The following is a 27369-nucleotide window of genomic DNA, read 5'->3' on the forward strand; positions in this document are numbered from 1 at the left end:
TGCAAATATTTCTGGTCCTAAGAAGCAAGTAGAGATAAACTCCTTTAGATGGAAGTGCTAGCAAGACTGTTTGCAGAGGAGCTTTACTACTGATAGCAACAAAACAACATAGCTTCAAGCTTTCAGAAGAACCTTCCAAGCTCATCTCCGGACAAAGGGAGATATGCTCTTTATGGTAACGGCTCACCTGAGATAACTTTGTTGTGGTGGCCGGCAGCAGTGGGCGACTGAACTTCTTCTGAGAGCCAATAGCAGCTGGAAAGGGTGGAGCAGAAGATATTGCTGCCACACGGTTGATTTTGTTGATCCACGCCTGCATTTCTTCTGGGCTCCTGTGGAAGACAGATGGAGAGCAATCAGAACATCGGTGACCTCAGCGTCTCCTCCCTGTTCCTCCTTGCTGTCAGCATAGGGACATATGAACTGCCATTTAGCTCCGTGCCCTACCTCCAGTAGTGGCTAGTGTCAGAAGTCTCAGAGGGTGGCATACAGAGGAAGTTTCTTCCTAACCACTTCAGTTAGAGGTTGGCTTACGTCTGGAAACATCCATTTTGATGACAGGCAAAATGCTCTCACCCCTTAATTTGCTCATTTCTTCTTTACATCCTCAGTGGCTTCACTGAACCACAAACATGGCTGCACCATTAGCTTGATTGCTAATAACTTCCCTTCCACAATCAACTACTGAGCCACAGAATACACAAGCAGCGACTACTTCCCGATTAAATTTAACTTAAGGAATGGCCCTTGTCCAAGCTTCTACTTTGCCTACCCAAGACACAAAATCCTGCCTTCGACCTCACTTTTCCAATCCCTCTCCCCTACTTCTTACTGCAGAAGGCAATTAATAGCACAATTCTTTCTGCACTTCTCAACTAACCAGCCTCTGTAAAACACTGAGTTTACTGCCGCACCAAGACCCACAGCAAAGAACTCCAAGACCTTCAATTAAATCTACTGCAGGCTATTAAAAACTGCATGGGCAGTACCACTGACTGAGGGCTTGATGGCCCTGGTGATGTAGGGAGGGGCCAAGCAAAGTATATCGGATGGTATAAAACCTGGGTTGGAGAAAATCATGTATATGCAAGATAGATGTGTCTGGTTTCCATCTCTTCCAACTGTAGTCCTGGTCCTGCAAAGACTTTCACGCATGCTTAACTTTAGGGACCGTGACTACTGCATAAAGCCAAGCTTAAATCTTTGCCAGATACAGATGGAAAGGTGTGAAAATCATCCTCCGAAGAACATAACCACTGTCAAACTAGGGCTCTCGGTGGGATCCTACCGGTACAGTTTTGTTTGAAATGGGACTACGTCAGCACGAACGAGGTAACTTTTAGAGTGCACCAGCAGGCTCTACACATGGCAGGCAGAGAGCAACACGGTAGAGTGCTTTTGATACCACACACCCCTAGTTCTTACTGCAGTGCTGCATAGTCAAGCCTTCAGCATGTGCTTCCTCTGGAGCAAGCTGTGGGATCACTAATGGTGTTCAATTTCTATACCATATCGTGGTTCAGCAGGAACATACTGCGGACAGCTGCAAATGGGCTGAGACTACACAAACAAATCACATCAAAATAATTTGGATTTTCAATGTTGAGTGCTACAAGTGGCAGGTAAATTGCTAGCAAGGGCATGCAAATACAAAGCCAGAATGCTTTGCTGTATTTCCTGCCTTTATTACTTGTGATTCAGCGGAGGCCCTCTAGGCCAGTGGTTCTCAAACTTTTTTTCTGGCGACCCAGTTGAAGAAAATTGTTGATGCCTGCGACCCAACGGAGCTGGGGCAGAGGGGTTTGAGGTGTGGGAGGGGCTCAGGGCTGGGGCAGAGGGTTGGGATGAAGGGGTGAAGGCTGCAGGGTGGGGCCGGGAATGAGGGGTTCAGGATGTAGGGGGGTTCTGGGCTGGGGCAGGGAATTGGGGTGTAGGAGGGGGGCAGGGCTCTGGGCGGGGTGGGGGCAGGCCCTGAGGTGGGGTTGGGGATGAGGGCTTTGGGGTGCAGGAAGGGGCTCTGGGTTTGAGGGGGGCTCATGGCTGGGGCAGGGGGTTGGGGAGCGGGCTTACCTCCAGCGGCTTCTGGTCAGTGGCACAGCTGGGGTGCAGAGACCGGCTTCCTGCCTGTTCTGGCACTGTGGACCGCTTCACCCCAGAAGCGGCCAGCAGCAGGTCCGGCTCCTAGGCAGAGGCGCGCAAGCATCTGTGTGGCTCTCACCTGCAGGCACCACCCCCCAGCTCCCATTGGCTGGAAACTGGCCAATGGAAGTGTGGAGCCAGTGGTTAGGGTGGGGGCAGTGCGCAGAGCCCCGTGGTGTCCCCCCCGCCTAGGAGCTGGACCTGCTGCTGGCTGCTTCTGAGGCGCAGCGCAGTGTCGGGACAAGTAGGAACTAGCCTACCTTAGTCGGGCAGCACCGCCGACGGGACTTTTAATGGCCTGGTCGGCAGTGCTGACCAGAGCTGCTGCGACCCAGTGTCTTACATTCCGTGACCCATTACTGGGTCACGACCCACAGTTTGAAAACCACTGACCTAGGCTATAAAATCCATCAGACAACCTACAGACTGGCTGATGTTCTATTTCGCTGCATGTTCTAAGGCCTTGAACGTGTATTCTGATTCTTGCAGGCTGACTCCTGTGCCCTCATGAAGCCTTGCTGGCCTCCTGGGGACTCTGTGGGGTGCAGCAGTCTGCCCACGCAGATCTCACGGGATGATCGGGGCTCAAGCAGAACATGGATTTTTTTTTTTGAGGCCAGAAGGGACCCTAAAATAATCTAATCTGATCTCCTGTCTAACACAGACCATAGAATGTCATCCATTTACTCCTGAACTGAGCCCAGTACCTTGTGTTTGGCTAACATACCTTCCAGAAAGGCCTCCACTCTTGATCTGAAGAGATCAATAGATGGAGAATCCACCACTGCCTTCCCTTGGCAGTTTGTTCCAGTGATTACTCACCCCTACTGCTACACATTTGTGCTAATTTCCCATTTGAACTTCATCTGGCTTTTACTTCCAGCCATTGCTTCTCATGTCTTTCTCTGATAGAGTAAAGAGCCCTTCAGTACTTGGTCTTTTCTCCCCATGAAGGTACTCTCACATCCTAATCAAGTTACCTCTTAATCACCTTTTTGATAAACTGAACAGACTGATCTCCGTTAGCGTCCCACTTAACCCTTTAAGTCACGAACTCACCCCTACCTTCCTGCCAGAGATTACAATCATACCCCTCTCCTCCCAACCCTTTTCTGCCCACAAACAAAACAGCCCTAGAAAAACTCGGAGTGAACGGAACATACTGGGCTTGGAAAAGCAGGACCCTCCAGTCAGCTGTTTTGAGCTTTAGGACGTTGGGCCTCTTCTCATAGTCTGTCGCCTTTGATGCCAATGCATGGTGCACGCTGACTGCATTTTTCAGATCCTCCTCAAACAAAACCTTTTCTGGTTTATATTCATCCTGCAGTAATTACAACGAAAAGACGGCACAAGTTATTTCAGGTTGTTCATCTCTTCCTTTAACCTAACACAGTCATGTTCCATGAAAAGCCATTAGCAATGATTATAAAAATATCAGTCATCGGTCCTATAAACATTTCCATTTTTGAGTTCTTAAAATGTTACCCTTTAAGATTCTTTAATATCTCAGCAAGGAAGTGAAGGAATTCCACCACCTTCCCGACAAGAAGAGGGAAGAACAGTAAGTGTCATGAAGAGGTTAAATATATCCTAGAGGGCTACATTCCTCAGTGTTCTTAAGTCATACCCCAGAAACTGATTTTGGATCTCACATGGTGTCGAACCAGTGTAAAATCAGAATCAATAAAAAAACCCAGTGCAATCTGAGACACAGCAGTGTTGTAAAGTGAAGCCGCGAAGACACTAGTCAACCAGGGGTTGTGCATACGTGTGCAACATATGAAGGTGGTACAGCCAGCCAAAAATAGGGCATTCCAGAGGCATGTCAAGGGACAAGTCACCTCCTGGCAATGCTGCACTGGTGTAAGTTTACACCAACTTGCTTAAAGAGAAGTTGCAAATAGCACTTAACCTCTATCCATCCCTAACCTATGACCACATGATGTTGATCAATCTTGATGTCAGATGTGTCTCGTTGGGACTCCTGGTGCTGAGCAGGGTGGAGCATAGCTGCCACATAATGGGGATCTAATGTTTCAGGGGGGAGAATAAGCTCTGGCCATGGGTGATCTGTCTCCGTGATTATCAGACACTACTGGGCAGACCTGCTCTAGGAACAACAATGCACGGTGCAGCAATGCTTTAAATGGAGGCCCCGCTTAAGGGAACTGACTCATTTGAGTGCCCCGCACTAGGTCAGGTCCTCAGCTGGTGTAAATCAGTGTAACTCCATGGAGCTGGCCAATTGAGCACGATTAAACCTACGTGGGAATTCTAAGGATATACACGCCACTCTGCAGTCAGAGCTAACTAAGTTGGTGCCAAGCCTGGAATTACGGGTTTCCTCGACTCACCACCTTGGCTAGTTCAGTGTCCACACAAATTAAACCATTGACTTGCTGAGTTAGGGTTTCATCAGGATTCCGCCAGGTGGCTCACGCAGCAGGACACAGCCTGCACCCGATCTTCACACTGCGGGTGTAAGCACACCACTCTCATGGACTGATCATCTCTGACCCCCGAGTGCAGGACAGAGCTTTCCATCCCCCCCACCAGGGTCATGGAGTGGCTGTGCTGGTTTTCCCCCAGAGACGCCGATGATCCGGGTGGTTTTCTCAGACACAGGATCCATGCAATGGTGGGTCTGGTAGGTCATTATCACTATTTGCTGCCCAAAACCAATGCACTGGCCTGTAGACCTCCCCCTGCCTGTCATTTGCAAGAGTCGCTATGGTTCTGCTAAGACCTGCAATGGAGACAACAAGAGGGTAGGAGACTGGAGCAAAAGAACCCCTCTGAATCTAATCAAATGTGGCATAAGGAGTGTGCATGGTCCCATGGCAAGGAGAAAAGATGGAGATTGGCAATGCTCCATGGAGAGATGCAAGCTGGGATAAGCCTCAAGCCTGCAGTAGTCTGGCTCTAAAACGGTCACCGGATGTCAATGATTTGGCCAGCTACTGCCCTGTCTCACACTTCCCCCACTTCTTGGGAGGGGGGATGATGATGGTAAGTCAACTCCAGCAGTATCTGACTCCCTCCAGTATCCCCCTCCCAAGGAGGCTTCACACCTGGACACGTACGGAGACAGAAGGATCCCTTCTTATCTACGGACCTAAGTCAAACACCCACGCAAATCCTATTGGTCAACTGGCAGCAATACCACTGATTTTGGGCCTCTGTTAACTTCCCTGAAAGCCCTGGGAAGGGAACCATGGAATCTCTTAAAACAATTTTACTTTGTTACTCTCAGACAAAGTCTAGAGGCTTGTGATGGGCAATCAAACTTCCCTCACAAAAGCCCTCAGTCCGGTAGAGCTGATACGGGATGCTGAGACTTGGGCTGAAGGACCCCAGTAGTTGGAGAAAAACAGGCTACACATCTCCTTTAAACAGGCACAACACAATTCCCCTGAAGTTCCACTGTCTGAATCGAAGTCGGCTGGCTCAGACCCAAACCCAGTTACACTGAAGCAGCATGACAGAAGAATTTGGCAGGAGCTCTGGCCTCTCTATCCGCTGAAGTCATCCTTTAATGCAGTGTTCAGTCTCAGCGTCCAACTGAACTCATCTCTCCTTGGATTCCAGGTAGCCAGCCAGAACTGCCTGTTCCATTTCCAGCGGACTCGGGCTGGGCCTTCCTTAATCCATTTTTAGAGAACCCCAGCATGACATTTTGCTGGTTACCAGCTATTGTACAGTGGGTGGACGTCTTCACTGGCTATGCACGATCACTGTAAAACTCTTTTCTTCTAAGGACCCTGTAGGTCTCCAGGAGCAGCTACTTAGGTATGGGCTCTGTCCTTACGTCATTTATTGTCTCAGGTCAATTTTTTTATTTTTATTTTTTGCTAGTCGAAGAAAAGGGTCTGAGCAAATTTATACACAGAATATCCTACCCCATAGCATCACAAAGATACAGTGTAACATCGCAAAAACAGTATCGCTGCAAACAAAACCCAATCCAAATACACCCGGGTGGCCTGCTTTACTGCACCATTTGTCAAGAAACCATTTTTTATTGCGTGAAAACCAGCTCAAGCTCACAGTCTTCTACACACGCATCCCATTTCAGCTCAGGCTAATGACGAGACATTGTGACAGTCTCCAGTTCCACTGACTTCCCGTCACATTAGAATGACAGAGGGCAGGAAATTAATCTGGGACTCGAGGCTTCCATGCACAGGACAGACGTTATAAGCTCGTCAAATTTCTGAGTTTATATAATCTTGGGAAGATGTATTTAGTTGGCTAATTGCAAGTGTTTCAGCAAAGCCCCTCTGGCAGCCTGGCTGCTCATTGATTCAGAAAGCATCTTTCTCAAATCACTCATTTAATAATGGAACAACAGGCAAGACAGCAGTTAGCACTGGCCCTGTTCCACTGAATATGTGGCCATAGGCTCTGATTCTGCTGATGCTTATACAAGTGTAAACTTGGAGTTACCGTCCTTTAGATACCCACTGTAATAGGTGTCTTTGAAAAAAGAAACATGGATAGCAAATCGTGTGAGAGCAGAATCAGGTCCATGTTGCCCTTTGGAAGATGATATATCTACCAGTTTTCAGAGTAGCAGCATTGTTAGTCTGTATCCTCAAAAAGAAAAGGAGTACCTGTGGCACCTTACTTGTTAGTCTCTAAGGTGCCACAAGTACTCCTTTTCTTGATATATCTACCAGTTATTCTTACTGTGCATCTAGAGGTCACTGCTGAGATTGGGGCTCCATTGCGCTGTATAGAGATAGAGTATTCTTGAAGCGAACAGCTCACAATCTCGACTGACAAAATGTGGGAGGGCTAAAAGAGGCACAGAGAAGGGACGTGACTTGCCCAAGATCATACATATGGCAGAGCAATGCAATTCTCAGAAGAGCTTCCACGGAAGCCAAGGTAGCTAGAGCTTTTCTGGAAGTTAGGATAATTTGCATATCATTCAGGCTTTGTATACACTAGCACTTTTGTTGGCAAAAAACTTTTGTCGGTCAGGAGTGTGAAAATACCACACCCCTGACTGACATACGTTTCACTGACAAAAGCACCGGTGTGGACTGCCCATAGAGTGGCTACACGGGAGATTATGCAGCCGCGCAGCTACAGCTGTGCTGTTGTAAGGTCCATAGTGTAAACATAGCCTTTGTGCTGAAAACCACAGTTCTGTAGCTTTCACTACAATTAAGCATGCCAGACTCTGCAAAAATCCTGTTTCTCCTGAAACAATGAACTTCTGGACTGAGATTTTTCCATGCTTCGTTTCTCCCTAAGGTGGATTTCGTGGAATCAAAACATTTTGCGGAAGCCTGTCACTTCTGACAAAAAGCTTTGACGGGAAAAAGTCGAAACCAAGTTTTGACTTTCTCGTTTCCTTTTGATATGGTAAAACTGTTTTGTTTCAAGTTTATCATTTAGTTTGGTCTTTTATATTTAATATTTCAACATTATGTAAAGTCAAAACAATTCGATGGTTCCAAACTGAATTTTTGTTCACTGCAGGAAATTTCAGCATTTCATGTTGATCTAGAATAAAATCCCCGCCCTGTTTCTGGCCAGTTTGAAGGCAAATCCTCCCCCTAGCCTCCTCTCAGGCCATGTTTAACGGACTAGTGTCTGACTTGCATCATGGCAGACAGGGGTCTCAAGAAGGGATCTGAAGAAGGTGGTAGAGGCCTTCTGCATCAGTTCAGGAAAGAAGGTCCATACACACAGGCAGCATGGAAGGTAGCACGGAGATATGTGTGTGACAAACAGGCAGATGATGTTGTCTTCACTGGTAGGGCAGAACGTGTGAAGCCGTGAATGACAGCAGCAGACGAGTAGGGATGGGCAGAGTTAAGAAAGAGAGAGAGAGACGTCATCAGAGTGACAGGCAGGGAGAGGATCTGTGTTCGGACTGGAGATGTGCCATGTGGGTCTTGGGAAGCCAGAGCGGGTGCCCAGCTGAAGGGAGGCTCCAACAGGAAAGGGTTGGGAACCCTTGCTTTATCCCTCTCAAAGAAAACTATTTCTTTTACCTTTTGCAAGTAAAGCACTGTTCCCTTCAGCACAGCATAGAAGGTTTTCCAGCCACGCTTCCCTCTGGGAGCTAAAGAGAAAACAAAAGAAATGCAACCCATTTAACTCAAATCCATTTTACCCTTCGTCTAGGCAACAGGAAACCTACATTAATTCTGCATTCAACGACTCTTGTATTCTGCTTTTCAAAGGGGAGCGTAACTAGCCAGAGTGCCTGCTTTGCAGCTAGGGCCGGGGGAAACAAAACAGCCAAGATTACAGGCCGGGCCCGGGTCAGCAGGCAGAAAACAGCTGCAGTACAGGTCCCTCTCCTATTCTGCAAGCCTGACAACATGGATTTCACCAGCAGCAGGAGTGGGAAATGCGTGGGCCACACCCTCCCATGCCATTCAGCACAGTCCGAGCTCTGTGTCGCGGCAGAGGCTTAGAGTAGTGCAAGACCACCAGATAGAGGAATTGGAGGGAACTTCTCTAAATGCAGGCAGGCACCACCCATAACTGTTACAGTGCCACTCTGTAGGGGATGGCAAACAAAGCATCCATCCCTCTTGCTGCAGCCACAAGGAAACCAGGATCAAGTTTTCAGCTGCTTCCCCAGTCCCCTCTTCCTAGCAGAAGGAGAGAAAATGATGGAAGACAACTAAAATCCCAGACTAACTCCTATATTAAGATGGCATTAAAGCTGAAGGACCACACCAGTGAAAACACAATAAACTTGTAATTATCCCAAACAAAGCATTACAAAGCCAGGGAATTCAGAGTTAAAGCTACACTTCAAAGTGTACCCCAAATAAATGTGTTAGTCTCTAAGGTGCCACAAGGACTCCTCCTTGTTTTTACTTCAAAGACATTCGAGCATGTTATGGTGTAAAAATGCACTGTTTGTAGATTCATAGAGCTTAAGGCTACAAGGGACCATTAGATCATCTAGTCTGACTTCCTGCATAACACAGGCCATTACATTTCACCGCATTATTCTCTGTTAAGCCTATTGGTATTTGACTAAAGCATAAATTGTGATGGATTAAAACACCTCTTCCAGCTACAATAAACAGCTCTTTAACCCCATGGTATTTTCTCCCCTTGAAGGTACTTATACACTGTGTAAGTACTGTCACCTTGTTAAGGTTCTCACAGAAGTTTTTAAGTGACTTTAGTGTCTAAAGAAAAGGAGGACTTGTGGCACCTTAGAGACTAACCAATTTATTAGAGCATAAGCTTTCGTGAGCTACAGCTCACTTCATCGGATGCATTCAGTGGAAAATACAGTCTTCCCACTGTATTTTCCACTGAATGCATCCGATGAAGTGAGCTGTAGCTCACGAAAGCTTATGCTCTAATAAATTGGTTAGTCTCTAAGGTGCCACAAGTCCTCCTTTTCTTTTTGCGAATACAGACTAACACGGCTGTTACTCTGAAACCTGTTTAGTGTCTAAGTGACTTAGAAGATGAAGTCCCATTAACTTTTAATGGAACTTCGGCTCCTAAGTCATGCAGGCACTTTTGAAAAATTTGTCCTAAATGACTTAATCGTGTTTAGGGTTTTTGCAGAAAGTGTAATCTTTAGTCCATTAAGTAATACACATTTTTTATTGTTCTGATTAAGCAAATAGCATAACAAAGGAAGCACACAATTCTTCCTTAAGATTTGTAAAGGGAGTGGACACCACTAGCAAACCTGGAGTGGGATGTTGGTAAAGTAATTCAAAGCCACTGCTCAGAACCTGTTTAGAAAATGAAGTTTAACCAATGAGGTGGCCTAATTATTAAGAAGAATCAGGCCACTCTGATTTCAAAAGAACCTAAATATGGATTTAGAAGTCTATCTTTAGGGTTCCAACTCTGAAAATGTTGACCTTTAAGTTTTGGTTCTAAGACACCCTAGCATAATACATGACACAACCTTAAGATACTTGTACACAATTGAAAAAGTGTAGCAGGTATTCATAGCCCATAATAAAGTCAGATTTTGTTTTCAGTGTTAATCCCAGCAATTGCAATATGAGCTAACACCACATATACATTAACAACAATCGGGAAAACACGGATACGCTCAGTAGTCTCTGCTCTCAAAGCCACATTTCTATCGCTTTCCCCACCCTAAAAAACAAGGCTTCATATTGCAGTGACGACTGCAGTTTTCAACAGTATAAAAATAGCATGTGCACAAATACACCCCCCACCCCAAAAAGCCCTCAATAATGAGGCCTCCGTTGTAGAGTTACGGCAATGAGGAAATATGAAGTTAAAAGCCGGAAATGCAACCAAACGTAGCTGCACATTTATTATGAATAAGGGGCCAGGAGGTACCAAACAACATCCTATTTCTGAAAGGATGCAAGGTCTAATTTGAACGAGAGCATTATACATCACTAACAAGGAATGACCTGCTCTAGCAGAATAACAGGGTTATTCTGAAAGGCCAGTGAACTTCTACAGGGATGGACCAATCCTTGGATTCTCAGATGGGGACTGTGACAACCAGGGGGGTTGCAAACAGGTGTTTTAAGGGGACAGGACCATCCTTCCCTTCTTTATGAAAAATTTCTGTTGTAAGTTGGAATCACAGATGGCAAAAGTTGAGGACTATTTGGCAAGTCCATGAACAGAACTTACAGTACTTCCAATAAAACTGGTCTGAGTTTTGTGAACACCACTTCGGTTTCTTTAAGCACAAAAGACAAACATTGCTCTCCGATATTACATTTTCATTGCACAAATTCACTAAAGCAAAGGCATGGGTACCATTAATTTTATGCTACTGGGCATGGAATAGTCCTCAAAATGGCCCAATAGTGTTCTTTTCTGCTGTGATAATCAAACTGCTATTTTGTTTCTTATGCCTTCGACAACCTAGATGTAGCAGGCTTGTTCTCGTTCATGGGCACAAGGCCTCAAGCCACTGGAGGGTGAAGAGAGGTACCTAAGAGATAAAACAAACATAAAAGATGCTCACTCCTCTTTCCATCCATATCTGCATGGATTTTACGAGCCAGAAATCCAGTTTTATACACAGCAGCATTTGGATCATGAGGAATGTCCAGGAAGGGGTTATTGGAACGGCCGATCCGAGTGATGGCCTTTGAATGGGGTCCACTATCCTTCTCATCAGTGCCATCAGAGTGAGATTTTTTTTTCTCCTCTTCGTCTCTAAAAAGAGATGAACACAAAGTTTAAGTGAAAAACACATCGCCCAGCGCCATTATCCTGCAAGGTTTCATCTTCTTAATTTCTACACATGCTTTATTTTTCAGAATTTTTCCTCTCTTTAGGTTATTCTAATAAGCATTTTTTTTTACTATGGGCTTGATCTAAAACCCACTGAAGACAGTGGGATGTCTGTCTCCCATTGTCTTCCGTAAGTTTTGGATCAACGAAGTATTTAAGCACAACCCTAACTTTAAACGTTTTGACATAAAAAAGTCATTTTCTAGTGACAAAACTTTTATGGGGAATATTTTCAGCCAGTGCTATTTGTAACTAACTGTTTCTCCGTGGCTTGGGCGCCCAATTCTACCACCCGCCCCTGCCAAGCTCTTACGGAAGTCCGTGAGTGAGAACTGCAGGATCAAGCCCTTGCTTTTGAAGAGACTGCTTCTCCCCTCCTCGCCAGTGAGGAGATATGGAAAAAGCAATCCCATGGCAAATGAATTGGTTTAGCAATGACAAGAAGATATGAATGCTTGAAATCTTTATATTTGTGAGGTCCAGTTATGGAGATCTGTACCTATGCTAATATTTGCCTCTATGAGTTCCAGCCTCTCACTTGACAAACCATCACACTCTCCCAGGACCCCAGATCCACGATGTGGGGGGAGTAACAGGATACCCCTGTTCCCAAACCTAATTCTGGAACAGAGGCAAACAAGAAGCATTTGAGAACTGGCGTTTAAAGGAGGCAGTTCCCGTGCAGAAGGGGATCTCCAGACTGCATGTGCAGGAGGATCACGCAAGTGCAGTTACAAGGCAGATTTCAGAACAGAACTGCAACACTAGTTTACAATACCCTGAATTTTAGCATTATTATTAATAATAATAATATAATAATTTATACTACCATAGCGCCTAGAGGCTCTAGTTGTAAGCGAGGACCCCATCGTATCAGGCACTGTTACAATTCTCAACAACAAATTTAATTTGGGGATTTTCCTTTTCCCAAAAGTAGTAAAATTCTCCATCACAATTTCATTATTTTTTTCCCTTGGTGGGGTCATTTTTTCTGTACACTTCAGACTAAAAAAGGAATCCCAATACCTCCATTTTATAAAAGGTAAAGGCTGTTTCACCAGCAGACTAAAAATACTCCTGTTCTTTTTTTAAAGACACCACTGTTTTCCTGTAATCTACATAACCCTGCTTTGAAAAAGGCCTTACAGATATGGATAATTTGAATGCAGACCATGGATTTGCAAGGATCTTCATTGAACAATTCTTCAAGCATGTATATTATATATTGTGTCTCCATTCACCCTATTCTACACTCTAATTCTTACTTCTATTGCCTGCATGGGGAGCAAACATACTTGTTATAAACAATGGGGGAAATGCTGATCTCTGTGCTCCACCTAAATATCATGCAAATGAAACATATTTCACTTTAGATTATTCTACGCCTAAAATGAAGCAAGTCAAACTCAGTATCCTTCTCCACGATGGAGCCGGTAAGGATCCATCTGATTCTAAGGGCAGAAGGGACCATTATGACCATCTAGTCTGACCTCCAGCATAGCACCAGGCATGGAAATCATACCCATCTCGCCCAACAGTTTAGGGTTGATATTAGGAGAGGATGGCAAGACTTTAACTTCCTAATACAAATGTACACCCACAAGAACCTCGTGGTGATACTGGAGACCCTGAGGGGAGTTTAATTCAGTAGAAGGATGTAAAGTTATATACCAGTTGTTGGGCTAAATTCATCCCAGGCGTAACTCTACTGACATCACTGGAGGTACCTCAGGGATTAATGGTGTGAAATTCCAGCTCCACTCAAGACAATGGGAAATTTGCTCTTGACTTCAGTGATATCAGGATTTCAGTCATTGTCTTTGCCATGTTTCTGTCGCTTCCCCCACCCTAAAAAACAAGGCTTCCTATAGCCCCAGTACAATTATAGCTCCATGTTCCCGAGAGCATGAGGCAAAAATAGTGTCAATCCCTATGTAGTCCGACCCTCCCCCATGTCCCTCACTCTTTAAACTACAGACCGGACGTTTAACACAGCTAGGGGAGATCTGCACCTGTATGTAAACAAGCAGAGATTATGGAGGAGTGGAAGGAAGGGGGAAAAAAAAAGAAAGAACAACTATCAAATTTCCGAGGATCTCCATTTCCCTCATCACACTTCCTATCTCGTTCAATCCTACTAAACAGATTTCATGCAAGAGGAATTGGGAAGCAGCTAAAATAAGGTATCTTTCCTGACAGTGTTCTTCTCTGAAAAGTGACTGTATGAAGGAAAAGAGATATAGGATCCCATATTGAGTGGCTCTCCGCGACTTCCAGATCAGAGCTGAACACATTACAAATCACAAGACATGGTTCATTTTAATAGCCGACGGCTTTGCAATGGCAGCTAAGTTAGCACTTGTCTTTGATGGTACTTGAGAAGGAATGGACCACAGCTCACCCTCCCAGAGCCGCACTTACTCTGCCCTGCTGATAGGAGTATAACTAAAAGCTTTTGCTACTAACTGAAGTGTCCGATTTTGACCACACCAGGGAGTGGATGTGTTGAATACGGTGATGCTTTTCTGTCTACAGGTTCGATAATGAAATTTATGGGAGCCTTTCATGAACTTCAGTGGGCTTTGGATACAGCCCTGTGGCTGCACTGTAAACAGCAGCATGGACAGCAAGTCTTTTAGAATGATGACAAATCTAGCCAGTAACAAGCGATAAAGAACGAGATGAGGATCATGTAGCAGTCCTCCATATATCATTTATCAACCATATATCACATATTACCCTGCTCTGCCCCAGGTCTTTAATCCACCACGTACCAATTGCTGTCAAAGCTCGGAAACCCTGGTTTAGCCTACAGGAACAAAGAGAATCTCTGGCTATCAAAGAGACTCTGACCAGATTAACAGCATTTCTTCACACTTCAATATCCTGACTGCGCTGACCTAGCACTACAACAGCTTCACCGGTGGTAATAACGTGCTGCTCCATCCACTGTGACGGAGCCGACTGTTCTCATGTGTCCACCCTCCTTTGCAGGCCAATCTAGAGGGGCGGGGAGGAGTTATGGTCCCTCTCTTTTCTACCTACTGACCGCTATTCCTACCTGCATGCCTCCAGCTTTCACCCTGACCACACCACACGATCCATCGTCTACAGCCAAGCTCTGCGATACAACCGCATTTGCTCCAACCCCTCAGACAGAGACAAACACCTACAAGATCTCTGTCAAGCTTTCTTACAACTACAATACCCACCTGCAGAAGTAAAGAAACAGATTGATAGAGCCAGAAGAGTTCCCAGAAGTTACCTACTACAGGACAGGCCTAACAAAGAAAATAACAGAACGCCACTAGCCGTCACCTTCAGCCCCCAACTAAAACCCCTCCAACGCATTATTAAGGATCTACAACCTATCCTAAAGGATGACCCAACACTCTCACAAGTCTTGGGAGACAGGCCAGTCCTTGCCTACAGACAGCCCCGCAACCTGAAGCAAATACTCACCAACAACCACATACCACACAACAGAACCACTAACCCAGGAACTTATCCTTGCAACAAAGCCCGTTGCCAATTGTGCCCACATATCTATTCAGGGGACACCATCACAGGGCCTAATAACATCAGCCACACTATCAGAGGCTCGTTCACCTGCACATCCACCAATGTGATCTATGCCATCATGTGCCAGCAATGCCCCTCTGCCATGTACATTGGTCAAACTGGACAGTCTCTACATAAAAGAATAAATGGACACAAATCAGATGTCAAGAATTATAACATTCATAAACCAGTCGGAGAACACTTCAATCTCTCTGGTCACGCAATCACAGACATGAAGGTCGCTATCTTAAAACAAAAAAACTTCAAATCCAGACTCCAGCGAGAAACTGCTGAATTGGAATTCATTTGCAAATTGGATACTATTAATTTAGGCTTAAATAGAGACTGGGAGTGGCTAAGTCATTATGCAAGGTAGCCTGTTTCCTCTTGTTTTTTCCTACCCCCCCCCCCCAGATGTTCTGGTTTAACTTGGATTTAAACCTGGAGAATGGTCAGTTTAGATGAGCTATTACCAGCAGGAGAGTGAGTTTGTGTGTGTATGGGGGTGGGGGGGATGTGAGAAAACCTTGATCTATGCAGGAAATAGCCCGACTTGATTATGTAAAGAGTTGTCACTTTGGATGGGCTAGCACCAGCAGGAGAGTGAATTTGTGTGGGGGGGTGGAGGGTGAGAAAACCTGGATTTGTGCTGGAAATGGCCCACCTGTTGATCACTTTAGATAAGCTATTACCAGCAGGACAGTGGGGTGGGAGGAGGTATTGTTTCATGATTTCTGTGTGTATATAAAGTCTGCTGCAGTTTCCACGGTAAACATCTGATGAAGTGAGCTGTAGCTCACGAAAGCTCATGCTCAAATAAATTGGTTAGTCTCTAAGGTGCCACAAGTACTCCTTTTCTTTTTGCGAATACAGACTAACACGGCTGTTCCTCTGAAACCTCTCTTTTCAGGATAAGTAGTCCCAGAGCCCAAGCACTGCTATTGTGACCAGTGACCGCACAACGAGGAAGGCGGCTTCGGGCTCAGCCCTTCACAGCCACTACTCGTAGTCCAGCCCTAAGATAACAGGATTGCCATTAGAGCTGTTCTCAGAATGTGCCCTGCATCAGCTGGGGTTGGAGGTAGCTTGCTCATGAGCTTGGATTGCCCCGGAGACCCAGGCACTAATGGCTGACCAGCCACATACAGCATTCCAGGAGGATGAGGTGGCCCTTCGCCCATACCCCAAATTCCTATCCAAGAAGGGTCTCCGAGTTCCACCTCCGCGAACCTGACTGTATTTCCCCCCGAACCCTACTCACTACCAGGGGAGACCAGGCTGCAATGGCTAGGCATTAAGAGGGCTTTAAGCTACTATCTGAACAGGACTACACCACCCCATAAATCACCTTGACCGAAAACTGTGGGAATAATGCTAGGAGCCAATTGATTCCCACCTAGGTTGTCCATGTGGATTAGTCTCTGTGCACGCTTTCGCCAAGAACGAGATGAAATTCTGGCACATTCCACCAAGCCTAAGGCAGCTGCAGGGGCTGGCCACAAAACGTCTCTGTTGCTGGGATATGACATGGAGCTCCATACATATATCCACGCTGCTTTATTCTAGCTCAGAGCCTCAGCTTGGGAGAGCAGTCCTGCGATGTTTACTCAGGAGAGACTCCTCAGATCCACCCCCTTTGAGTCTTGCAGCTGTCTGTTAATTACCAGGAGCGGGGCTCTCTGCAGATAACGCTCACAGAAAGAAGAGCGGTTGCTCATCCATATAATGGCTGCACACTTCCAGATGATTGCCTGCACGGATTCTTATTACCTGTCCACCTTCCCTAATATTCCAAGTCATAAAACAGATTCTTGGTTGAGCAGAGGGAGCTGAGTGGGAGCTGAGGCTGCTCCCTTTTATGACCCCTCAGGTGGGGACACAAGGGCGTAGACGGGATGCAAGCAGCCCCAATGGATTGTGCACGCCGGGAAGCTGAGCTTGCGTACTGAGGGTGCACGCATCACCCTGGGTGTGGAGCCATGCAGGCAAACATCTCAAAGAGACACAGCTACTCTGGGGTGTAACCCTTTTCTTTAACACCAAAATCCACTACTCAGCACTGACATCAATCTAGGGCTGGTGCATCCCTTTCCTGTTGGCGTATTCATGCCGCAAAGAAGATGAATAAGGGGAAATGCCGATTAATATGGTTAGAAACAGAAGTTTTCTCTTGTGTTTAGCACGGAGTTCTGATGAAGTATTAGCTTGTCAAAAAGCAGATAAGGGCGGGTAGATTGGCCTCTTCTGAATTAAGTCTCTTTAATATTAGGTTGTTGTCAAATTCTCCATAGTTAATCCAAAGACAATACTAGACAACAAGCCAAGAACAGGAAACTCAATCCAAGAGTTGCGTTTCTATTCAGCGATTCCAACACAATGCACTGGAAGGTAAAGGAAGAAACTCAACATCTGTTTTATTTATGTAGTCATGGAACAAACAGAGGATTTATATTTCTGCCTTTTGAAGATGAAGTTTCCTACTGAATTAAATGTCTTTCCTCCTTGCAGACACAGCTGATTTGCATAACTAACAACTTTCCTTACTTGAGGAGAAGGGAAGTAGAACATGGACTTTTCTAAAGGAAGAGTGAATCCAATGTTTGAGTCTCACGGACCAAAATGATTGTCTCCAGAGTCTAATCACAGTGCAATGTACATAGGAAATGGATTACCATACCGGGGACTGATTTTAAGATCATGAATTCTGCACAGTATACTTACACTGCCCAGTCAAGCTTCTCATTCTTGATCGAATTGTAGAGAGCCTGCAAAGAAAAAGAAACAAGAGGGAATTACTGTTTGGACTCTGTCATATATTTTTCAAGATGCCAATAGAAAATTTGTAACTACCACTAGTAAATGAGTTGCCTCTGAACAAGAAAGAGAATTAGCCATGCATGGCAACTCTTAGACTTGAGCAGGAGCAAGAATACTGGTTTAGGTCGGACAAAAATTTTAGAATATAGGGTCTGAGATTTCAATAATTCTCCAGAGGTAGAAACATCAGATACATTTTTTGTGCAAAATTTTAGTTTTGAAATATCACACAAGCTACTGAAATGCAAAAGACATTGTAAGACCACAGGAATGCATCTGGGGTCAAACCCTGGCTCTATGGAAATCACTGGGACTTTTGCCATTGACTTCAATTAAGTCAATTTCACCCCTGGCTTTTATGGAGATCTGTACCAGAATAGCTTACCTGTGAGACACATCACAAATATCTTGTACATTGCTATAGTACTAAGGGCCAGTGTCTTTGGCACTGAAAATCCCAATTCTTTTGGTGTCAATGGCCTGTTGCGACAGGTCTTTACAAAGTGGTGGCCTGTCGGGGAATTTGAACTCCTGTGGACATCAGATAGTTGGAATGAGCTTCCTCTGAGTGGGAGAGTTCATACCACATTGGCTAAGTGAGTTTGATCAGGTCTCTCTCACATGGTTGACCCATATAGTGGATAAGAGCCTACTACTGCTAACAGCTAATGGAGTAACTCCTTTAATTTAAGTGGCCAAGGCCTGTACTTTTGTTCGTGAAATGCCCCAGGTTCTAGCACAGCGTATACTCCACACTTGGGGGGTACTTTACACACACTAGTAAATTTACTTCAGCTTATTTCTAAACACCCTCCCACACACACACATACACACAAAACTCTGTTAACATCTAGAAGAAGTTGAACTTGAAACAAAACAGACCATTATAATACATGGCTACCAAAATACAACACACCACCTTTGAGCAAATATGGAAATCATCAGCTACAAGGTATGTAACTGTGGGTATCCTTGAAACCAATTCAAGTATGCATACCAATAAACAATAAATTCCTACTGACCAGCACCCGGACAACCTTAACTCTGCCCCAAAACAAAACTCACAATTAGAGCTGTGTGAATAGTGGATTTTTTGGTTCACTGGCAAATCCAAAACCACCAAAACAAAATCTGGTCAAACCAAAAATGAAATTTTTCAAATTTTAAGTGAATTGAAAAAAAAAATCCGCTTTTTAAAATGTTTAAAATAAGATTAAAAGATGTTTCAAAACAAAACATCATTTCAATCTGAAAATTCCAAGGTTTCCTTTTGGCAGTGTTGAAATGGAACATTTCAATTATTTTGGATTATTTTTCCGGTCATCAAAACAATTTGGCAAAATTGACACAAATTCCCAAAATGTTTCTATAAATAAGTAGCCCAGCTCTCCATAGGACTATCAAGTCTCATCCAATCTTATCCACCCATCACACAACTGGGCAGCCCTGACCCTGCAACAAGAGCCTCCCGGGCAAGCCTCAGAAGTCCCATGGAGCCCCACATGGTTCCCAATGCAGGATCAGGGCCTTAATGCTTCACTCTTATTCATACAAAAGTTGGGAAAACCCTGGCCTTTAATTTCACCACTTGCAACCAGGTCAAACAAAGAGACTCTTACAATCCAAATCTCCTCCAATGCCAGGCACAACTGTGCAGCAGTTACTACCACCTTCCAGCCACTGTGCAAAATAATTCCTTGCACCCACAGTTTGACAAATATCACGGAAGAAAAGGCTAGTAGATGCACATACTGGGCCAGATACGGAGGTGTGTCTGAGCTATATTCAGTACCCCCGAGAGGGGTGCAGCATAGATGGCTTTCTGCCACCTGTTCATGGAGCTTAATTTAGCTTCATGGTCTCTCTAACGTGAAGTGACTAGAGCAAGCCTTCATGGCCAGTCTGCAAACTCAGATTTGCAAGCGTGCAGCCTTTCCTGCTCGACATGCTCCGGCATACCGCTATACTGCGGGAGCAGGGCCAGGCCTGAGTGGCACAGGGCCACGGTATCTTTATTTTATCTCTTAAGCAAGATCATAAAATTACGTTCCTTAGATTAAAACAGCAACGGCTAGTGTTGCAATGAAGCATCACATGTACCAGTGTTATCTGTGTTACACCGGAGCACACAGTCCGCAAGTGACAGCCAGGGCCCCATTGTGGTGGGTGCTGGACACACATGTAAGATAATGCAGACCCTGCTCTGAATTGTTTATGCAGTCTATTACTATTGATCTGCAGTAGTTCCCACTGCATGCTAACAGCTTTCCCAGGCCAGTGCTCCACGTAGGCTCATGAACCAAGGACAAACAATTAGACAGCGGTCAGGGAAAGGGGAATATTTATCTAATTTCAAGGCAAGACATCACAAGTGGGTTTAACCAAACATAGGTGGGAGAAGGGGAAAGAGAACCAGGTTAACCTCAATGGTGCAGTTATAAATGAATTAGATCCAGGTTCCTTTTATCAGTATAGCATGAGCTGGAAGAGATGCCTATAGTTAGGGTTGCGAGATACTCTCCATTATGAGCCCCTGTTTTCAGTTTGTTATAACTTTGCTAAACTTCAATTGTTCAGACTGGTATTTCCATGTTTGCTCTCTAGCACAGGCTTGCTGGAGACAGGGTATGAAGAGGGAGGAGTTTCAGTTAAAACTGTTCAGCTGTTTCCAAGAATGAGGTTAGGGAAAAACAGATAGTTTTGCCAATGTCAACTTTTTGGCCAGTTATTTTTTTGAAGAGCTCTAGCACCCCCAGACTTTGTAGCAGGGATTGGAAATTTGGCAGAAGGATGGTCCTGGAGTCAAGGAGGTGCCTTTTGTTGTAATTCTGAAAGTCCAGCCAGATCTGGGTTGAGTTAAAAAAGAGTTAAAATGGTTATTTGCACACACTCAGTATTACTGATTACAGGTTTGCTGCTAAAGATCTCTGGAGATCCATCTGCACCGGGCACACTCCAGCCCAACAGGAGTGTGCCCGGTGCACAGTGGGCACAAAACCAGAGCTCCAGCTGGGGAAGGCAACAGCGACTACCTCACTAATTTTACCTAGAGGAAGGTACTTGTGGTTGGGACCAGCAGGAGACAATGGGTTCTAGTCTCAGCTCTTCCACTGACGGACATTAATTAGGTGCATTACTCAGCCCTCATTACTGAACAAGGCCTGACATTTCTACTTTAACAGGGTAGTGGGCATCATACACCCAGTCATATGATGGGTGTGTGGGGAGGAAGAGAGAGTCCCCAAGAAAAACAATATATTCTCTCCACAAGATAAATAGATAGATATTCTTTTATTATTTACACAATGGACAGGAACTCCTCTCTAGCCCCTTTCTCCTCTCACCGCTACAGAGGGTATTCCAGAGAGAGGATGGATTGTCTGGTAGTGAGAGTCCTAGCTTGGGCTGCTGGAGATTCAGGTTCAAATCCTGCTCCACCACAAGCATCCTGGGAAAGTTACATCGTCTTTCTGTACCTCGTTCCCCACCTGTAAACCAGGGATAACAGCACTGCCCTGCCTCACAAGACAAATACATTAAAGATTGTGATGCGCACAGACCTAACAGTAGAGTAACTTCTGCAGCCTCCATGGCCCTAGCAGGTATGCAGTGGGGAAGAGAGGCAATGTTTCCCAGTGGGTAGGGGGCTGGGCTGGGCATCAGCAGACCTGGGTTTCCTAGCTCTGCTACTGACCTGTTTTGGACCTTGGGCAACACGCGTCACCTCTGTGTGCTACGGTTGCCAAGCCTCCAGGATTGTCCTGGTGTCCCCAGGAATTAAAGATTATGTCATGTGATGAAATCTCCAGGAATACATCCAACCCTAACTGGCAACCCTACTCTGTGCCTGTTACTCCAAAGGCTTGAACCAGCGGGAGGCACTATACAGTTTGCCTTTCCCATTTAGATGGTAGCTCTAGGACGGTCTCTCGTTCGGGGTTTGTACAGAGACTAGCACAATAGTGCCCCAGTCTTCTGTTGTGTCTCTACGTGCTCCTTCAATTCAAGTACCTGCAGCGCTGCTTAAAGGGGCAGCAGACAACTTCTGACTCTGCTCTCTGCACCTGCAGAGTAGCGCGCAGATGCCCTCTCCTTCTCCCACGTCACCCTAATGCACAGCAGAGGTTTGGTGATGCTCATGCTCCCCATGTGACAACATGCACTAGATCCAGTGCGGGGCCCAGAACAAACAAATCACCTCCCCACCCCCCCAGTGTATTACCGCAAAAACACAGGAAGAGTCAACGTTCATTCAGAGTGGGAAGGCCTCTCCAGTGGACAGGGCACTGGGTTAGGACACACGAGAGCAGGCTTCTATTCTCAGCTGGGCCACAGACCCGTTGCATGACCCTGAGCCGGCCTATGCTGTGCTCTGCCAATGGGCATATCCCTCGTGTTCCTAACAGGGGTACTGAGAGGCAAAACATCCATTAACAAATGTGAAATGCTCACATACTACAGCGAGGTACCTAGACAGATTCCTTCAATCTCCGTCAGTCACAGGGGTCATCCTTAAACAATGTGACCTCAGTACCTGAGGTATTCACTGCACTTGCTATGGGGAATAACTAGAGAATATTGAGGCAACGAACAAGTTTTTAAAGGTAACCAATATATTTACACATCTTGGGGCAAGGAGCAGTTACTGAGCAGAAGCTCAGGGTGTATCCCATTCTCACTCTCTGATGCAGCTGCTCTGCATCAGTCCAGGGATGCAAAGCAACTGTAAACGCAGTTTAAGATGTACTATCTCACTGAATCAGGCCCCGTGAGATTCCTTATCATCATAAAACCCCTCCGAATATTTGAAAGCCAGTGGCAGATCAACACATACAGCCTGAGGGCCTACACTGCCATTTTATGGCTACTCTCTAAGGCCCTGATTCAGAGAGCGACATTCTTTTAAAGGTTTCAGAGTAACAGCCGTGTTAGTCTGTATTCGCAAAAAGAAAAGGAGGACTTGTGGCACCTTAGAGACTAACCAATTTATTAGAGCATAAGCTTTCGTGAGCTACAGCTCACTTCCTCAGATGCATATCGTGGAAACTGCAGCAGGCTTTATATATACACAGAGAGTATGAAACAATACCTATTCCCACCCCACTGTCCTGCTGGTAATAGCTTATCTAAAGTGATTTCCAGCACAAATCCAGGTTTTCTCACCCTCCACCCCCCCACACAAATTCACTCTCCTGCTGGTGATAGCCCATCCAAAGTGACAACTCTTTACACAATGTGCATGACAATCAAGCTGGGCTATTTCCTGCATAAATCCAGGTTCTCACATCCCCCCCACCCCCATACACACACAAACTCACTCTCCTGCTGGTAATTGCTCATCCAAACTGACCACTCTTCAAGTTAAAATCCAAGTTAAACCAGAACATCTGGGGGGGGGGGGGGTAGGAAAAAACAAGAGGAAACAGGCTACCTTGCATAATGACTTAGCCACTCCAAGTCTCTATTTAAGCCTAAATTAATAGTATCCAATTTGCAAATGAATTCCAATTCAGCAGTTTCTCGCTGGAGTCTGGATTTGAAGTTTTTTTGTTTTAAGATAGCGACCTTCATGTCTGTGATCGCGTGACCAGAGAGATTGAAGTGTTCTCCGACTGGTTTATGAATGTTATAATTCTTGACATCTGATTTGTGTCCATTTATTCTTTTACGTAGAGACTGTCCAGTTTGACCAATGTACATGGCAGAGGGGCATTGCTGGCACATGATGGCATATATCACATTGGTGGATGTGCAGGTGAACGAGCCTCTGATAGTGTGGCTGATGTTATTAGGCCCTGTGATGGTGTCCCCTGAATAGATATGTGGGCACAGTTGGCAACGGGCTTTGTTGCAAGGATAAGTTCCTGGGTTAGTGGTTCTGTTGTGTGGTATGTGGTTGTTGGTGAGTATTTGCTTCAGGTTGCGGGGCTGTCTGTAGGCAAGGACTGGCCTGTCTCCCAAGATTTGTGAGAGTTTCATATTCTCTGTGTATATATAAAGCCTGCTGCAGTTTCCACGATATGCATCTGAGGAAGTGAGCTGTAGCTCACGAAAGCTTATGCTCTAATAAATTGGTTAGTCTCTAAGGTGCCACAAGTCCTCCTATTCTTTTAAAGGTTTCAGAGTGGTAGCCGTGTTAGTCTGTAACAGCAAAAACAATGAGGAGTCCTTGTGGCTCCACAAGAACTCCTCGTTATTGTTTTAAAGAATGTGATAAAATCAAGGGGACTTAACCACGTGCTATCCTAAATCGGGGTGTAACCGATCAGAAATTACAACAGTGACATTATAGTTTTGCTAAACATAAGGGTGGTTTTTATTAACTTGAATTTACGCTCTCACAAATCATCATTAGGGTATTTGAAAACAAAAGCATTTCTATAATGTCACATATGCATTTAGCTGAGAAAATTACAGCAACTCATCTGCAAGGACAGGAAAGGGCAGGGCTTGGCAAATTTACCAGAGCCCAGTTAAGCCAGAGGACTAGACCCTGGATCCTTTTGGGGAGCTCCAGCACCTGACTCCTGCTAGTACCTGTCCTGCACCCTCTGCTCTAGCAGGTGGTCGGGAAAGAGCTTTCTGTTTCTTCTACACCCTCCAGAGCCTCGGGGCTTCTGTAAAGGGACAGGGTCAAATCTATTCTATTCTTTCCCCATGTCCTTCCCCTCCCCCAACCAAATATTACTCTGCCTCTCCCAGAACCTCTGTTTCCTGTGTCCCTGTCTCTGCTGCTCCTCAGTGCTTTCCTGAGCAGCAGCTGAGGTCTGAGGTTAACATCCCCTCCCTAACTGCCAGGGAAAACTTCCCCCGATGAATGGGCGGGCGAACCTTTAAGGGAAGGGTGTTTTACTCCACCTCACTTTAAAGCTGAAGCCCACCTGGAGGAATGGAACTAAAAGAGTCTGTATATTTTCAAAGGCACTCGGCTTTGGCCTCATTTTGCTCCTATTGAAGTCAGAAGCAGAACACTGAGAGCCACTGACAACTCCTCCCTGTACATAAAGTATGTACTGTATTTTAATGAGCTAAGTCACATTATTATGACAACCACCACGAAACTCCTGAATGCATTAAACTATAAGTTACCACCCATTCGATGATTAACTCTCATTCCCCCAAGTTCTCATGTGTAAGAGTCACTGAGTCACCAGAGCCATGTACTCCAAAGTCTACAACATCTGCAAATCTTGGACGAGCCTACGAGACAGTCACGTAACACAAAACGAACGCACAACCGAGTGTGAATGCAGAGATGAAGATGCAACTAATTATCCCAGCTGGTTATTGCTGAGAGGTAAATCATTTAGCTAATAAGAAAGTCAGGTAATGCAAAACCTTCCAGTGCAGATGAAAGCCAGGTCAGCAGGGTTCACTGTGCTGATGAGCTGCAGGGGAACGCTGCATGAGCCCCTTCTTTAAAAAGCCAGCCATGAGGCCTGCTAAAGGAAAATAGGGACTTTCTTTAAGAAATAAGTAGATGATGCTGTCTCTTGTCCAGGCTGGCCAATAGGAACGGATTGCCAGGACTGAAAGGAACAGACTGCTAAAGGCTGGCTCTGCTGGCTAACATTCACTAGCCTGCCTGCACACACCCAGTGCTTCCATGATCTCAGCAGCTACTGAAAAGGGAACTCCCACCTGGCGTGTTCTCCTGCCTCTCCCCCAGCTTCCAGGTGCACCTGGGAGATGCACCAGGTAGCCCTCACAGTCGTCATCAGACATTCCAGCAATGTTCAAGAAAGAGAGGGGCCACGCCACAGCTGATGCATGGTGTGGAAGTCCTTTGGCTACTGCAGCCTGCCTATTGCCTTGCCAATGACCTCCCCGCCCCACCCCAGGTGGTGCTAAAAAGCCAACCTACAGCCCTCTCCAGTCACCCACCAAGAGAAGACCTGCTCCCCACCCCCACGAGCCTGGGGAAATACATTCTCCGATACCAGCTGGAGGAGACTGGGTGAGAGCTGGAAGGAATGGAGGAGCTGAAAGGGGGAAATGTGCGGGAAGGATGGATGGTTTTGCGGTGGGTGGAGGGAAAGAATAGGGGCTTGATAAGGATTTTGGGGGAGGGGAATTTTGAGAGCATCACCAACTGAGGCAGAACATTTTTGAGGGAGCCTCCTATTTTAAAAAACATTGTCCTTAGAACAAAAGCCTGTGTCATCCACACCAGCAGCAGAAAGTGGAGACGGAAGGCTCGCCACGCTCCCGAGAGCAGAGGGTGAAACGCTGCGCAGGGTACCTGTGCGCTGTAATCTCGACACATCAGGCTAGCTAGAAGGCTCTGTCCTGCACTTGCCTGAGCTTTTCATCAACACTATGGTTAAAGGGAGCCTATTGCATGACTGCGGACAAAGCTGTTGGCGAGCTGCACAGAACCCAGTGCGGACGGATGAGAGATGTGCTCCAGAATACGGCAGCACTCGCAGAGCATATTTCAAAAATCTAGGTGGGGCATTTCACCATTCATGTGCCTTTGCGAAGCCGGCTTAAGCTTTTTGCAGCTCGCTGGTGGACTGCTGTACCTAGGTATGTCTGTCTGGAGAAAAAGCTGTCAGCCAGGCTAGATCACGCAGTAGGGCATCAGATGCATTTCACATGACCCACATTTGAACCCAAGTCTCCAGAGGTGACCAAGCTACGTTAACCTGCTGCGCCATCTACACATGCCAACCTGCTGGCCAGCAGCTTTGAAAGCTGCAGATGCGGTTAGCCAGGTCCATAGTTCAGTAGCTAATGCTAATGCATCTCAGTTGTTGTTTAGCAGTAAATGAATGCGAGTCAGGACAGCTGGGTTCTGTTCCCTCTGTGCCACGGGGCAGATCACATGACGTCTCTCCACTCATTTCTTCTAGCTATAAAATAAGGCTAATGCTAGGGGAGGGAAAGCTCAGTGGTTTGAGCATTGGCCTGCTAAACCCAGGGTTGTGAGTTCAATCCTTGAGGGAGCCATTTAGGGATCTGGGGCAAAAATTGGGGATTGGTCCTGATTTGAGCAGGGGGTGGGACTAGATGACCTCCTGAGGCCCCTTCCAACCCTGATATTCTATGATTCTAGTCCCCTTTGCTAAGTCCTTGAAGGTCCTGAAAGGGTGTGCAAGTGCCAGGTACCACAGAAGGAGTTTGTTGCTGGAGGGGCAAGGAGGGACTAACAGACCAGACCCCACTCCCCCAGCCAGTGGGCTAGAAACATCTTCCAGCCCGGTGTCGACTATGACAGGCCCTTGGGTTTTTTATTCCAGAATCTCCAGTGTACCAGGTATGCAAGCAGGTGTAGGTGGAGAAGGGAACATAGCCACAGGGGAACAGGCTATAGGCTCAAGCAGAACACAAAAAGAGAATTTATACACAACCAGGACTAGGATCCTATTGTGCTAGGCACTGTACAAACACACATGACCCGATTTTCACTTCCCCTAGGGCCTCTTTACACCTCTTGAACAATTACATTTACACTCACTTTACACTGCACTGGCAGCCCAGAAAGGCCTTCAAGGGGCTTTCATGTAAATGTGAATCAAGTCGATAGTGAGACTGTCCTTACCCCAGAAAGCTAACAAACGACACTGGCTGGCCAGACTAAGGGTGGGAGGGGAAACAAGCAGAGAGAGGTGA

General features: G+C 45.8%; 1 protein-coding gene across 6 annotated transcripts in view; it reads right to left on the reverse strand.

The window, feature by feature from the left end:
- PSD3 (pleckstrin and Sec7 domain containing 3) overlaps window positions 1-27369 on the reverse strand; it is a 177166-nt gene that overhangs the window by 42620 nt on the left and 107177 nt on the right. For all 6 annotated transcript variants that reach the window (XR_012159160.1, XM_073345935.1, XM_073345940.1 and 3 more), the window contains 5 exons: window positions 17659-17702; window positions 11105-11298; window positions 8148-8218; window positions 3303-3460; window positions 188-332 (listed from right to left, as the gene is read on the reverse strand). Coding sequence is in view for 5 of the 6 variants with exons in the window: in XM_073345935.1 (XP_073202036.1) it covers window positions 188-332; window positions 3303-3460; window positions 8148-8218; window positions 11105-11298; window positions 17659-17702 (612 nt within the window). In the remaining variant the exon portion in view is untranslated. The remainder of the gene's footprint in view (window positions 1-187; window positions 333-3302; window positions 3461-8147; window positions 8219-11104; window positions 11299-17658; window positions 17703-27369) is intronic.

Source organism: Lepidochelys kempii, chromosome 5 (genome assembly GCF_965140265.1).
Source record: "Lepidochelys kempii isolate rLepKem1 chromosome 5, rLepKem1.hap2, whole genome shotgun sequence".
Classification (NCBI taxonomy): Eukaryota; Metazoa; Chordata; order Testudines; family Cheloniidae; genus Lepidochelys; species Lepidochelys kempii.